The 15152-nt window shown below is 40.1% G+C and overlaps 1 protein-coding gene across 11 annotated transcripts in view; it reads right to left on the bottom strand.

Moving 5' to 3' along the window:
- The window catches only part of LRIT1 (leucine rich repeat, Ig-like and transmembrane domains 1), a 136309-nt gene that overhangs the window by 11486 nt on the left and 109671 nt on the right, over window positions 1-15152 (bottom strand). For 6 of the 11 annotated variants that reach the window (XM_068950631.1, XM_009685574.2, XM_068950630.1 and 3 more), the window contains one exon: window positions 2043-2173. In XM_068950631.1, coding sequence (XP_068806732.1) covers window positions 2043-2173 — 131 coding nt within the window. Of the gene's footprint in view, window positions 1-2042; window positions 2174-3924; window positions 4048-4587; window positions 4740-15152 lie in introns of all 11 variants that reach the window. The other 5 variants (XM_068950636.1, XM_068950633.1, XM_068950638.1 and 2 more) reach the window with 2 other exon arrangements.

Consider the following 15152-nt stretch of genomic DNA (forward strand, 5'->3'; position numbering starts at 1 on the left):
CACTGCTTTCCTATGAAATAGTCTGGAAGTCATGCAGAGATGGGGAAGTCATTTCGCTGCAGACGTTTCACAATTAAGAAAGTGAAAGCACAGAAAATTAACTCTCTGGAAAATGCTATGCTAAAAGCAGGACAGATTTGTGTGACTAAATTGTTCCTTCTGATTTCTGATCTCTAGATGTCAAATCCTTAAAATGCTATGCTGTATTTTTTGCAGCCTTCATTGAAAAAAATATGACTTTGACTTTGCCAAGAAGTGGAATTATAAATAACCATGAGGAGTGAAGGGAGACAAAATAGGTCTCTCAGACTGCACTTTAATTTGCCTATCAGCAAAGAGAGAAAGGCAAATTTTTAACAAAATACAAAGCTACCTTGTAAAAGTTAACAGGGTCAGATAGGCATGTTCCACTCCATAGGCTAAACAAGATACCGCAGTGAATGTAAAGAGATCAGTCAAGTACCATTTCCTTATCATACTGCTTTGCTGATAAACAGAATATTACAAAGCTGCCAAAACCAGACTGGTTTTGGCTGAAAGCAATTATTCCTCTACTATCTGCAAAAATAAATAACATCACTGAACTGCTCATGCAAGTTTCCTGGAGTTAAATGCTTCTTGAGCCTTCAGTTAAAATTGTTAATTTATAATCAAAATACAGTGCATTACTTTCATCCAGTACTTTTGTTGTGGCTTTAAGTCCTGCCCACCCTCTGCTGAAGGCTGAGATATTGAGGAAGAACAAAAAAATAAGAAAAACCCAGAAATCTTTCAATATAACATTTTTTTGTGTAGACATGACACAGAAATTTGAATAGACACGATAATAAAGTAAAGCAATGAGCTCTAATGCTTCTCATCATGTCCTTAAACTGTCAGTGAGCGCTAAACAATTAATCTATGCGAATAATCTCCCTCTACTAGTGAGAAATTTGAATCATAATGCAGAAAAAATAGTGACATTACGCTTCTTAGGGGGCCTATGGGCATTAGCTTTTTTATGCATCTTCTAAAACGCACTACAGCTTTTTCCAGTCACTGAAAGTAAATTTCACTGGGAGCTATGACATTTATGGAATAATAATAGGCTCTTTCACTATCGCACTCCTCTTTAACAATTGTAGACTGCCTGTGTTTCTGCCAGCGCTTCTGCCTGGGAAAGCTTTTGGTATTAAATCTATAGCACCACAGAAGAGACAAGAAAGCAGACCCATTTCATGGAGATCCAAAATATAGGGGACAGTCTTTCCTTTCTGTACTGTGATCTTCTCTGGAAAAAATATTTTTTCCAAAGAAGTTTGCAAATACTCTCTGTCACAAAACCTGTTCTATTGTGAATCACACATTATAAAAGTTTAGCCTATCTTTCATTAAATCACAGCATTACTGTGCAATTATACTTCAAAAAGATTTTTCATTAAAGTCCTCCAGAGCAGTGTCTGTCTAACGGCGCTGCATTCCAAAACTGATGCTCTTCTGGTCTTGTCATCTTTTTTACCTGAAAGTTTCTAGTCTGAGAACTGTCTTGTCTTATTATTATTATTATTATTATTATTATCTGCCTTCTTGGTTCACTCTCATCTGGGATCTATTTCTAACTGTAAAAACTCCAATTGAAGGATTTTTTAAGTAAACAGAATGGATTGCAGTTTTTGATACCACAATATAAGTCAAACCTAGTTACACTTAGAAACAAACTAGCAGAGCAGAATAAAATGTCAATCAGCGTTTTCAGCATGCACGTATAAAAAGAAAATGTTGTTTAAATTGTATTCCTTTTTGCCATTGCACCACTGGTAATTATGGTGGTTTCGTTCTTGCAGAGGAGATGCCCAAATGCTTTCTCTGAAATCAGCTTACTGTGTTTTCAGAAGCTAATCCCCTGCAAATAAAGCCAGAGTGCAAAGTGACTGGAAAAATAACAGACACGAAGTCTGGCCACAATATTTTCACCTCCAAGCATCCTCTCACAGAGGAGAACAAATAAAATCCCAGCAATAAAAGAAACAACAACAACCCCTCTCCAGAGAATATCAGCATACCTGGCTTTTGTTCCTTCGCCGAGACTATGGAAGGTGCAGCTACACTGAGATGGACAAGAGCCGCCAGCCCGAGGTAGCCCTCCGAAGACTAAGCAGCAGACCAAACCCACCGTGATCCACATCGTTGTTACCTGTGCATGAGAAGGACAGCTAGGTACTAGCTAAAGCAGACGGTTTTGCCTTTTGTTTTATCCATTGACTGGTCACATCTTGTTAACTCCCTTTCGTTTTCAGCCGCGCAGTGATCTTCCAGCCCTCGCTCAGTCCATCAGATAAAAAAGGATAGGCAGGGATTAAGGATGGGGACTTGAGTTATTTTCATGAAGGTGCTTATTGCTTCCTGGAATCATACTGACAGCATTTCTTTCCTTAGGGAGCCACATCAAACTGGACTCTTCAAGAAATCTGTGGCTCTTGCATGAGAAAAAAACAAACGCACTGTTGGGGGACCTGCATCAGAGGCAAGATAAATATTAACTGACCAGAAATTAGGAATAATTTACTTCCTTACAGTGACTTTGGGAATACTTAAAAAGGGTTTCTGGCATTATAGGTATTTAAGTCTCCTATATAAGAATTTTGTAAATATACAGCAATATTACCCAAAGATTTTCTTTTCTTTCAAAAACTCCTGGTTTAGTCAAGCAATTACTTAACTGCTGGCAACATGCCTATATTAATAAATGAAGAATAACCCAGAAAATATACATATATTTCATTGTATCAGGGCTAGCACATGCCTGAAGGACTGACCACTGTGCTCTCATTTGTTGATATAGCAAAGTCTGGAGGAGGGACCACTTTTGGGGACTGCCACCTTATCTAAGACACAGAAGAGCTTCAGGAACGCTGAGCAAAACTCAGTTCTGTCTTTATGATAGTTTAGTTCTGGGTGTCAAACTGTTTTTATCCACACCTCTTTGAGATAATGGTTTCCATTTTATTAGCAAAGACAGCCATAACAGCAAAGCGGACTCAGGAGATGTGTTTTCAACAGTCTTCAGCTGACTCCAGAAAACACAATACATGACAGAGAAGTAGAGTCCAAATATGCACAAATACAAAGCTTGAGGGGTGCTATTTTGGGTGGGAGTAGAATCAAATTCATACTAGCAAGGATATCTCATGCTTATAAAAGCTATTATTTTCTGCTGAGTGGGAAAGTATATAAACCACTCTCACAACAGTTGTGCAACACTCCTCTAAAAGTCAAAATCTCTGGAGAAACTAATAGCTGATTACTTTCAACCTGATCGGACTGCTGCACCCCACTTCACAGCTATACTGCATTATTGCTTTGGCAGGAAAAATGATCCCTATAGCGGACAGGAAACAGAAAAGGTAAAAGGTAATGGAAATGTGGAGTGACTGAATGGACCCGAACAGCTAGCAATAAAGCACTAACTAGAAACCACTCCTTCAGAGATACTTTAGGAAAACGTTTCTCTTCTAGTCCTGTAACACTGGAAAGCCTCAGTGCCCAGCACAGCTACAGAGCTGAGTCCAAAACGCTGTACTCTTTGTAAAACAAGAGCAATTCTACCAAACTCCTGGACTCCGTTAACTCAGTAGGAACTTTGCCATCGACTTCACCCAAAGAAATGGGGATGTGGGATCAAAGGTAGCTAATTGCAGCAGAAACCACATGGCATTTCTGTGTCAAGCTCCCTTTTGCCTTTCAGCACCGGTCATTTCCCTCTCACTTCCCACCTTCCCTCTTCTTGCCTAAGGCCAGAGGAGAGGGGGGAAAAAGTACAGCCACAGAGATTTTCTCTAAAAAATAGGTTTTCTTGGATCTTAATTATAGTCACATTGGTCAGAAAAAGTGCCCTCACAGTTTCTTCTGTCAATGTTTTGAAGAAGCCATGGCTCTTCTTCTTACCATCCAAATTCAGATTTTCTTGGGAGATCATCCACTGGGAGAGAACAAGAACTCTGCACTTTTTGGGATGCCTGGTTGTATCTACAGCTGCCCCATCTGCAGAGGTGCTAATCATAAGAACCACTATAAAGTCAAGGAAGAAATACAGGAATTTAGGAAAAAACAATACAGACATTTCAACATGCAAAGCCTCTACCTGAGAGTGCTATGAGAGACAGATGTGTTTTGAAGAGCTCGTATGGATATTACTCCTCAAAACTCAAATCTTCCCTGCACATGGAGAAAGCATGAAAGGCCAGTGCCAGCCATGCAGATGCCTGTATCTCTGTACAGCTTTACGGTTTCTTCTAGTCCTCAAATCTTTGTGGGTCCTATGGAGACAAAGTAGGGCATTCACACCATCCAACCACACATAGCCAGCTCAGATCCCTAACAAGACACTAGTTTCTTTAGGCTTCCTAGGTAGTTGTAGCGACAGAGAGGATCTTCCAGAATAAGTGTAACAATCTGAGTTGCCTTTTGCTAAAGTTTGTCTCTCTTCCCATTGACAATAGAATTTAGGGAGCCCACTTTCCCAGCTAAGTTGGATGCAGAAGGTTAAGGTGGATGCAGAAGGTAAAGTGGTGTGAATACCCTCACATTTCCATGTTTTCCCACTCTCACCTGCTCTCCTGCCAGGGCTGAGGATCAGCATGTGCAAGGAGGATTCCCTGTGGGCTAAATTGCTAGCTGAAGCAGCTTCAACTCTGGAGCACATCTGTCACCTCTCCTTTCCTACAATTCTTCCTGTTGTGGATCTCTTGCTTTTGTTTTTCCTTTCAAATCAAGAATCAGAATTTACAAATCAGAAGTGCATGAATAGCATAATAGTCCTATATACAAATTACCTGAAAGTTAATGAGTATGTTACAGGAACAGCATAAGTGTTGTTTCTAATAAGGAATGCTAACTGGGATTTCCGGTGTATAATTGTTTTCAGATAGAATTCATCCTGGGTTCGTCACCAGAATGAAATTTCACTGACAATTTTTCTATAATTCTGAGTAAGAAACTCTTATAATTTCAAGGTAACTTAGATGTGGTTTGGGGCTAACTATTAAACAGATATTTTATGGTGCCATAGTTCTGCATAAGCTTGTTTCACTAGTAACTCTGGTAATTAATTGAGGCTTGTAGAAATCACTTACTGAGAGGATGGCCCAAAGGACTATTTTTCCCCATGCTATTTTCACATCCTGCATTTATTGTTGTTCAATGAGAAATTCGAGTATCTCATCATTTATTTCTGAAGAGATGAGAACATGATGCAATGCTGCTCATTAAATGCCCACTGTCGTTTTCTCTTTGACTTCCATTAGGTCCCATTTCTAGTTTTAATGATTTCTCAGTTCCCTTAGTGATCGCCAAGCTATGACCAAGATCCTTGTTTTGTTTAGTACACTCATTGCTCAGCATGCCTTGCTGCTCAGACTCTCTGCCTCAGCTCAATATTTGCAACACTGACTGAAGAACCTCTCCCCCCACTGAAATTAAATTTACTCAGAAAAGGGATTCAACACAATTAACCTCCTTTCTCTATTTTCTTCAATGCATCTGACAAAGTGGTTTCCCTCAGTTGGAGCTCTGCAATAATAAACTTGTATAAATTAGACAGTTACTATATAGTAGGATTTGCTTTCCTGAACTTCAATTTTGCTTCACAAATGAAACATCCAAGTTACACCCAAATGCCAGGAGCAGTGGAAGTAAACTTAATTTATAAAAAACAAAAGCAAGCAAAAAAGCATTCCTCAGCAGCTGTTAAGGCTATGCACTTTGCCAAGAAAGATGCTATTAGTTTGCATGACCGATTCACCCTGAACAAGAAAGAGAAAGACCTGATGGCAAGCTGACGAATTAATAAAGCAGGATAAATAAAAGAGAGAACATTTAAATGTTTTTCACTTTGGGGTATATACTTAAGCATGTCAGGCCACAGATCAATAGAGAGAGTGATACATGGCTAAGAGAGAGGGAATGGCCTCACCCTGAAGAAACTCTCCAAAGATCCATCAGGAGGCGAAGAGACCAGCCCTGGAGGGCTGCAGGCAGGTGGAGAGGGAGCAACGCCCTCAGTGCCCTGGGCGGGCAGCTGTCACCAGCACCACAGAGAAGTGGGAGGAGAAGAAAGAGAGAACAAAAGAGAATGAAAAGAAATGCCTAAAAATGTAAGTGCAGATGCACCTCAAGGACTGCGTAACAGCAGCTCAGGCCACGTGCGAGGCAGCTGCGGGTGAGCGAGCTACCAGGAGATTCTCCTCCTGGCTATATCCATGCCCCTGCCCTAATTCATTGAGACAGCAGAGGCAAAACCGAACTAAAAATCTGGTTACTGTTTTCAACAGGCCCTGCCACTGTGTAGTCACTTTTTCCACATGGTTCTGGCTGGTCACACAGGATTTCTTTGCAGTGTAAGATCTTTCTAGCTCTTCATTATATTTATAATGGTTAAGTGTATTATTTCTTCCCAATACTTTACAGTTATTCACATATTATGCTACATAATTTAAAATGAACACTCATTGGCTAATTCCCTTCAGGTTGCAGGTGATATTTATATGAAACTTTTTAAAATCAATGTGACATTGATTAATTTAAATTTATGTTCAATTTAAGTGAATGTGACATTTTTCAAGTGCCAAAGGTAGTAGTGCAGAATAAAAACATTTATTTCCAGGACACCAAATTCTGCTCCAAAATGAAACTAATGGGAGGTAGGACCTTAACTTCCATGGGCACAGTTCTGGACTCCAAATCACAAAAATGTGGCTCCTTGTTGCTACTGAAGAAGTAAAGTGTTTCTTCTCTGCATCAAACCAAACATATGAGATAGAGGAAAAAATATAAGAAACAGGGAGTGTCACTCAGGAGAAGTGCAAGAATTTGTTTTGCATTCTCTGAGAATAGCCACATTGCCTGTTTATATTTTGATGTAAGTGCATACAAAAGCAAATGGGGACAAATTCTATCATCAGTAACAAAGTCAATAACATTCAGCACGTGGTAATCTTTCCTACAGCTTAACAGTTTTATGCGGGGCATAATTTAAAGAAAGTTAAGAAGATTAAGTTAATTATTTGACATTACAGTCCCACTTTTTTCCTGTATAGACTTTCTGAACCCAGAAATATTCTTTTACCAGTAGACTCTACTCATCCACTGACTCAAAAGCAAGGCTCAAGTGATAAATTTATAGCGTGTTCTACTGAGTCATTTTTTTTAATATGGCCATTGGACAGGATTTATTTTTACTTCTTTTCCCCATATACTTAGAGAAAGAGGGCATAAAGCAAATAAAATACCATATTTTACCATAAATGAAAGCCATAAAATGCCTTATCATCACAATTTTGTCTGAAAGGTTTTATTAGTGGGCAACACAAGCCAGACACTAAATCAATTTCATTAGGTAAATGCATCTTCAAGAAGCTTCTGGCAGGGCACATCTCATAAAGTGGAAAATCCTTCCCACTGATGCAAGTTGAGAGCACGTTAACGCATTACATCGCTCTAAATTAGATCTTGCACTTAAAGCCAGTGAAGAAAGCTCCTCCAGACACATAGGACTTAAGTCATTAAGCAGATCTCTAGGTGTGTTGAAGAAATAAAAGAAACCTAAACGGTTTTTGCCATGGGATATTAAAAGTCTATCAGTAGTGTTGGGATACGTTTACTGCAGTTGTTACAGCCAGTATTGAATAGCAGAACTCAGTGCAGACCTCTATTCCAAGTGAGAAAGATATGTATGTAGCTTCCTTACAAAAGTAACATTTGATACATTTCCGTTTGACCAGTGGCAGCAGCTTCACAATCCCACATCCTAACCTGCAGCTTCCAGTGAGGTGAAGCCTAGCAAAGCGCCTGGAGGGGCACCTGCCTGCCTGCACCCACCCTCCCCAGCCTGGAGTCACTACCCAAGGCAGAACTCTTCATGACTGATGCAGATTAAAATGCTGGGGAGACTTTGCTCCACGTGTTCCACCATCGGACTCCAGGAGCACTGGGCTCCCGAGGTGGGGAATTATTCTCCTCAAGCCCTTGGGTCACCAGTGAGGGGACCTTTGGCCCTGAAACTGAGGGGGTTACATGAATTCCTGTTCTACAAATCTAAGGCAAGAGAGGGGTAGCCACCAAGACCATGACTGCACTACTTTTATTCCTCTTTCAAGCCCCCACTGTGGTGGCAGGTAAACAGCTGCTGGAGGTCAGAAGTACACAACTACACAGCAAAACTCTCCAGGGCAAACTCTCTGCTAACTCCCCTGCGTGGGAAAAACACCAGATGAGGGCTATTACTCTTGAACACTGATATGAAAGTGAATATGTTGTCCACTAGATGGAAGTTGGAAGATGTTTCCACCCACAACCTATAAACACCCATAAAATGTGTATAATTCCATGTCAATAAATGACTTAACCATCATAATATCATCCACCAAGGTAATATGAAAAAAAATCATAGAAATGTGGAAAAACCACAACTGAGTTGCACAAGATAGAATTTTTTGAAGATAACGATGTTTCTGATTTTTTTTTTTACACACATGGAAAGATCTAGAAAATTCAAAACAAGTATCACCTATATATTTGACAGTCACCTATTTACCTTTCTGCTTCACCAACTCTTTTTAAAATTACAGCTGCGAGTAAGGGGCAAAGAAAAAGAGGAAAGGAAAAGGATTGCAGTGAATTCTTACCACCATTATATTTGAATTGTATTAGGTGTTTGCATTCTGGAATGTATAGTTTATAAAGTGCTTACTGTTTCACATTTATACTGATACAATGCCCAGAAGCTCTAGTATGATGTAGGCCCTCTGAAAGTTTTATGAAAGACCAACACCCATCCCTCTCATCGAGTACAATCAAGAAGACATTATATGCAGAAATTAGTGAAAGAAGGCTATAAACAAATCAAGTATGTCACTGTCTTGTTGTTTGCGTGCAGATATATATACACTTATATGTACTAGATATAATGTATATATGTATACACACATCTAGACACAAATCTTCTTTTAAGTAATTATAAATAGAAAAATCAATATATATGCTCTGCCAGCCATCCGTTGTTGACTGATTTCTGATCAGAATAGTATCTAAGGTATACTTTTACAAGTCACTGAAAGAGCAAAACCAAATAAAGTGGATAAGAGTGGAGAATTATTTAGGTGTCTGTACACATGCACACACCTACAGAGTTACCAAAACATACTGCTAGAACAGTATAATTGTGATCTTTAGTGGCATCACTGTCTCCCACAAAAAGAATTGGAATTTTTCTTTGAAGTGCCACAACCACTTATCATGCCGCGTTAGCCCATTCTGACTACTGGACATACCATAATCATATCTGACATGTGTAAAAAAAATTAAAACGGGCAAAAAAAATTTAGGTTTATATTCCTGGACCCTCACCTCTTGCTTGTGCCTTCGTTCCCTAAAATCCACTAAGGGTCCTGCAGTTTAACAAAAACAGCTAACTTTGGGCTTAGCATCCTTAGCTGCTTGACAGAGGGGGTCATGCAATAATATTGCTGACTGTAACAACCTTTTCTGATTTGGACTTTAATAGTATTACTCTAAGCCCTGCAGAGTCACCTCTGCTTAGGGAACAGTGCCTGTTTTATTTTGCTTCCTCAGGCATGCAAGAAGAATTAAACTTCCTGCACAGTTTATCTGACTTCCGGATGCAGACGGAGCATAATATGTTTTACCCAGCAACCCTCTACCCTCTTCCCAGTCTGATAATCATCTGCTTTCCTTTCCTGCCTTACCTGCCCACAGCCTTCAGATTTCACAGGCCAAATACATGGTCGTTCTAATAAATCTCTTGGAACCTGCAAACCAAGTCTTACACACAGGGACCAAGGAAAATAGAAAAAAATAAAGAAGAAAACAGAAGAAGGGAAAAAAGGTAGGAGGAAAGGGGAAAGGAACATTGTTGCTCTGGTGTATTTTATTTTTTATTGTTCTTTTTCTCAGAGCAATAAGTTCTTCTCAATCTGTTATCTTCAGTGATGTATGTATATATATGCATATATATGTATATATATGCATGTGGTGTGGCCATAACAGAAGAATTATACTGCCTGTGCAATTCCACTACTATGATTACCCTTGGACTAATCTTTGATTATATTTTTTTTTAAAATATGATCATTTGACTGCTTACCACAGTTACGGGATATAAGAGAGGAGGAGTCTTCCAGGATAATACCAGAATTCAGGGCATGCCTCAGGTAGCCCCCCACCACAAGAACTGTCCTATTGAACCAGGTGAGATTCCCCCAGTGAGGTACAACCCCAAAATAAAAAGTATAAGACTTTGGCTCTTCTTTTTCTTCTTATGGCTCATTTTTCCATCCTTACTGCTCATTTGTTAAACCCTTGAATATATGTAAGTGGCCTAATTTTGATGACTTTTCCTTAACAAAATAAGAGAGAGAAAGAAACCTGAGATGATGAGGCAAGCATATGATGGTTAGGACCTTCCTCTCAGTACTGACTTTCCTAGCCCGACACTGGCTGCAGACCAGGAAATGCAGTAAGATTATAACAGTGTAGAGCCATCTTCAGAGAAACTCCATTTACTTTGCAAGACTCCATTTACTTTGCTAGGGGAAAGCAGTTCCTACAGTCCCACTCAAACCAAAAGAAATATCTCTTGTTTTTTTTTTTTTTTCACAAGAGCAATAGTAAACAAAATGAAAGCTCGTGCACAAATCCTGTCTTAATATAACTAAAGCCTCTCTTGAAAGCAGAGTTTCTTTTGAGGACTGGAGACTGTTCTTTGAACTGTAATTCCTGAAAGAGTTGTTATTCTTTGTGCTGCTTCAAGGCCTGAACTCTGTACAGTAAACTAAGCAAACAGTATTAAGCATACCCTATATTCCATAGGACTGGTTTCTCCTTCAAAATCCTGAAATATGCCACTATTCAGCAGAGAGTGATAGCATATTTCATTATACTGTAAATATATATAGGACTCTAATGTTAGCACATTAACTAACAATAAAACACATTATTTGCAGGTATCTAAAATGCATCTAAAGGCAACAATTGCACAGATTGGAAAATGATCATAGATTATGTATCTAAAGAGTAATAATTCTAGGATGTAATTATTATTTATTAACTTTATTAATTTTCTATTCTAAGTGGATATACAGATATTTATCAAATACATATGAAATTTAATGTGAATCAAGTTACCTATCTCTAGAGAGAGAACTCAAATCGTAAGAATGAAAGGTGTCACTTCTTAACTCTGCAGTAAGTTTCTTCCTGCTACTGCCTAAAGCACATATGCGTGCAGGAGAGCTGACTCCAGCAGCAGTCCCATTCTCTAGGCGGCTGAGGAGTGTACAGACCAGGCCATGGAAGACTGGGTGTGAATAAATGCCTGCATCCCTAGCAGGGTCATATTCCTCCAAAATTCTTGCATAGCTAAGTACAAGGTTAATGTATGCCTTTTTGTTGTGGAGAGATGAAGGAGCTGCATGCTTTTTTGAATGGATTTTCTCACAGCATTATTCTAGCTAGTGGTTTCCCCCAACCCTGAGGATGCCCCTCCTTCGTCCTTATTTCTCACCCGAATTTACAGCTTATTCACAAGGCTGAGCAGCTTTTCCCTGCTATCATCCCTCAGTCTATGCTCTCCATGCTTGCAGAGCAAGCACTTTCCTTTCCGACACAGACAGGGTTGGAGGAAGGCAGGCCAGGAGCCTCGGTGGAGGGACGGAGGGTGAGCTGGTGTGTCGGTGGCTGGCACGATGGGCCGTGAGGCAGCAGGGGAGCCACTGCCTCTTTGCTACAGACAGACTATACGTCCCTTTCCCAGACCCTCACTCCCTGTCTGCAGGGCCTGGTGCGAAAGCACAAAACCGCAGCTCTCAAACTTCTTGTGCCTTGCCAGTAAGGGCTTTGCAGGGGCCAGCCAAGCCAATCCCCTTCATGGCTGCCGGGGAGACGCAGTGAGGCTGCTTGCGAGGCTGCGCTCACTCAACAGGGAGTGCAGCAGAGTGGGCACCTACAGCTGTTTCTGTCAAGCATCCTTTGCCTTCTTGAAACCTTCACCATTACTTCATTCTCCAAACAGTGTTGGAAGTAACCTCAGAGAAAATTAGATGAGACAGGTGTATTATTATACTGTCTGCTTATTTTGAGCAGAATGATTACCAAGTGGCTCCAAATACCCCCAGAGGGTTGACACGGTTAACCTTCCCGCACTCTGCACTGCAGGACCATCTCCTACATCTTTCCTCATACAGGTCCGACAACAAGACTATTCACTCTCTGAAACATTCCCAGTCACTGCTACCAAATCAAAACAAATTTAAGCAACTTAAACTAGCAGGTCTCCAGACGACGTGCTTTTTTGTTTTTTCCGCTTAATAAGAAGCATTTCCAACCAGATCAAAGGCTACCTCTCACCTATGTGATATTGAGCTGAAGTCCCGTGTGTCTGTATTCCCAGACTGCCTCTGCTGAAATGCTACCGTTTGTCATTTAAAGGCATTTTTTACAATATAAAAAGTCAAAGACAATTTGGCTAAACCTGCATCAGAAGAAAGGATTAGGAAGACAGAGGAATAATAATACATCAATTTAGCAGAGTTCTTGCTGTGAATATAAAAAAGCGTGTCAGCAATCTGCATTGATTGCTTGGAGAAAATTCAGAAATGCACGAGTGTTCTGTTATCTCTGCACTGCACCTTTTTTGCTGTGCTAGTACTGATGCATATTTCACAAAGATTAATATGCTCCCACCAAATCCATTCTGTCTTATGAAATCCATGGGACGACCTGGCAAAAACATATCAGATCTGTTCCCTGCATGTTCCTTGCAAACAGATTAGTAACCAGGGAAGCATCCTTAAGTGAGAGGGTAAATTGAAATGGATGTTCTACTGATACAGCGAGGAGATCACTGGGAGTGCAAAATACAAAGTTGTAAGGTAACATCAGACTAAGTGAAATATCTTTTCCCCTGAATTTTGAAACAAAAAAATCGCTATTGGAAAGACTGCATAAAGTAAAAACAATCACTAAAAGACTTCATAAATTAAGGAGTTAATAAATACCTTTGGTAAACCTGTTATCCTTTGCTTGGTTTCACTAACTTCACACGAATACATAACGTGAGGTTGTCTTGCATAAGCAGGAAAAGCAAAGTAATAGAGCTTTGTTTTACCAAGCGGAAAAAGAAATGAATATCATTATTAGATTCTGTCAAACTCATTAATTTATTCTGCGTTTACACGTCCTCTTTGCTGGAGAAAACCCTTTATAACTAACTGGATATACCAGCTGTGTTGGAACGTACATCAACACTTACTACACTGATGAACTTTTACAAAGTCAACTTAAGACATCATCAAAAGTGGATACCGGGAGCCTTACGCTTAACTGTTTTATTGATATTAGTTCCACTTGAGTCAGATGCAAAGGAGAAATCACAAGCAAAGGAAAGGTTGCCTGTGACTGACTGGTGTTATTTTACTCAGCCTTGATAAAGTAAATAAGCTTTAGACATGGAAATTCTTTAAGACACTTAAAGGAGAAACAGCCAAAAAGTTCATGATATGCATCCTCAATAAGGCCTGTTACATCCAAAGGAGTTGGATTTGTAGCCCACTTTCTGGAAAAAATCATTTTGGAATGAGTACAGTGAGCTTTTTAACATGCACTACATAAAGTACCAGCAGTGTAATGCACTTGGGATGTTTGCTTGGGAGAGATGGCGAATGAGAGTGGCAGGCAACCAAAAGCACCTGACAGCCCTCATGAGGGCAGTGCAGGCAGTATCTGTGTCCTTTATCTCTGATCTAGAAAAACTATCTAGCTTTATATTGACAAGCATTACAATGAGCCATATATTCTCAAAGGCAGTACACCAACAAGATTTACAGCACATTCACAAGATCTAGCACTATTTTGTTGCAAGAACACGCAATGGATCACTATTAAAAATACAGGCTTAGATGAGTCATTTGGCCTGCTAGGACTCAGGGCTGTCACCTTCTTCTTGGCCAAGACATGTAGGTGAGTGAAAGACAAAAATGAGGATGGACTTATATGGTGCAATGTAATTTTGCTTTGCTTAAACCAAACACATGTCTAGCCTAACAAATATTATGCCCTCCTTAATCTTACTTCAAAGCCCAAGCGCATATCCATCCCGGCAATTACCCACACTGAAAACAGCTGTAAGTTGAATACAAGCGATCACACAGTGATCTTACTGACGCAAGGACAGTAAGATGGTTTCACTAGAGCCTTGAAGCCCCTATCAGTCCTCCTGGGCATCACAGCCTGTAAGTTTGAATTTCAGGAAAACTAAAAAAAAAAAAAAATCCCCATACCATTGGCTTCAACCAGGAACCCTGACCGGGAATGCACCTCTGATGCACGGTCAGGACATCCCCGAGCAGGCACTGGCCACATCTGGAACAATTTCACTCTGCCTGACCTCTGAATCAACCAAGAGCCACAACTGGCTGGGGGAAGCCAATGTGCCTTGTGCTTCAACTCCCTTTTTGTTCCCATTGCACAGGAACGTTGAATAGGATTATGACAACAAAGAAAGTTGTGCGTCAAAATAGCAACTATCCGGCAAGCAGTATCTTCTTATCAGTCAGGACAATGGGAAGGCCCATGGAACAGTAGTAGTTAATCTACAATAAAGAATGAGAAGGGAAGAAAAAGAAAATGAATGCATTAAAAAGGGTGGAGTGAAATACTGTTTAAAAGGAAAAAAGAACCATATCCATTAGGTATTCTAGTTATTGCTGCTCTAAATGTAAGCCAAAAATGTGAGAAGTATGGCTGAATTGCTCCCTTTTCATGGAGAAGCATTAAAAATGATGTGAAAAATAGTTTCATAGCTAAGAAGTACCATTTGTTTCACCTAGACTCTGGAGGCTGCTGGCTTCTATTCTGCAGCATTCAAGTGTTCAAATTCCCAAAGCTTTAATCAGTCAACAGTACCAGAAAGGAAGACAAAATCGGTGACTGTGCCAGCCAGGGCATGACAAAGGTGCACGGTGTCCACGTGCCATGTATTGGATGGACCATGTGAGTTTGCTGGCAGAGAGGGAAGTAGGCTGGCAGGTGCAGATCTGCAGGCTGGGCAGCCTGTATGTCACACACGCTCCAGAGATGCCCTGCACCTGAAAAAGGACAGT

Source organism: Struthio camelus, chromosome 7 (assembly GCF_040807025.1).
Source record: "Struthio camelus isolate bStrCam1 chromosome 7, bStrCam1.hap1, whole genome shotgun sequence".
Lineage (NCBI taxonomy): Eukaryota > Metazoa > Chordata > Aves > Struthioniformes > Struthionidae > Struthio > Struthio camelus.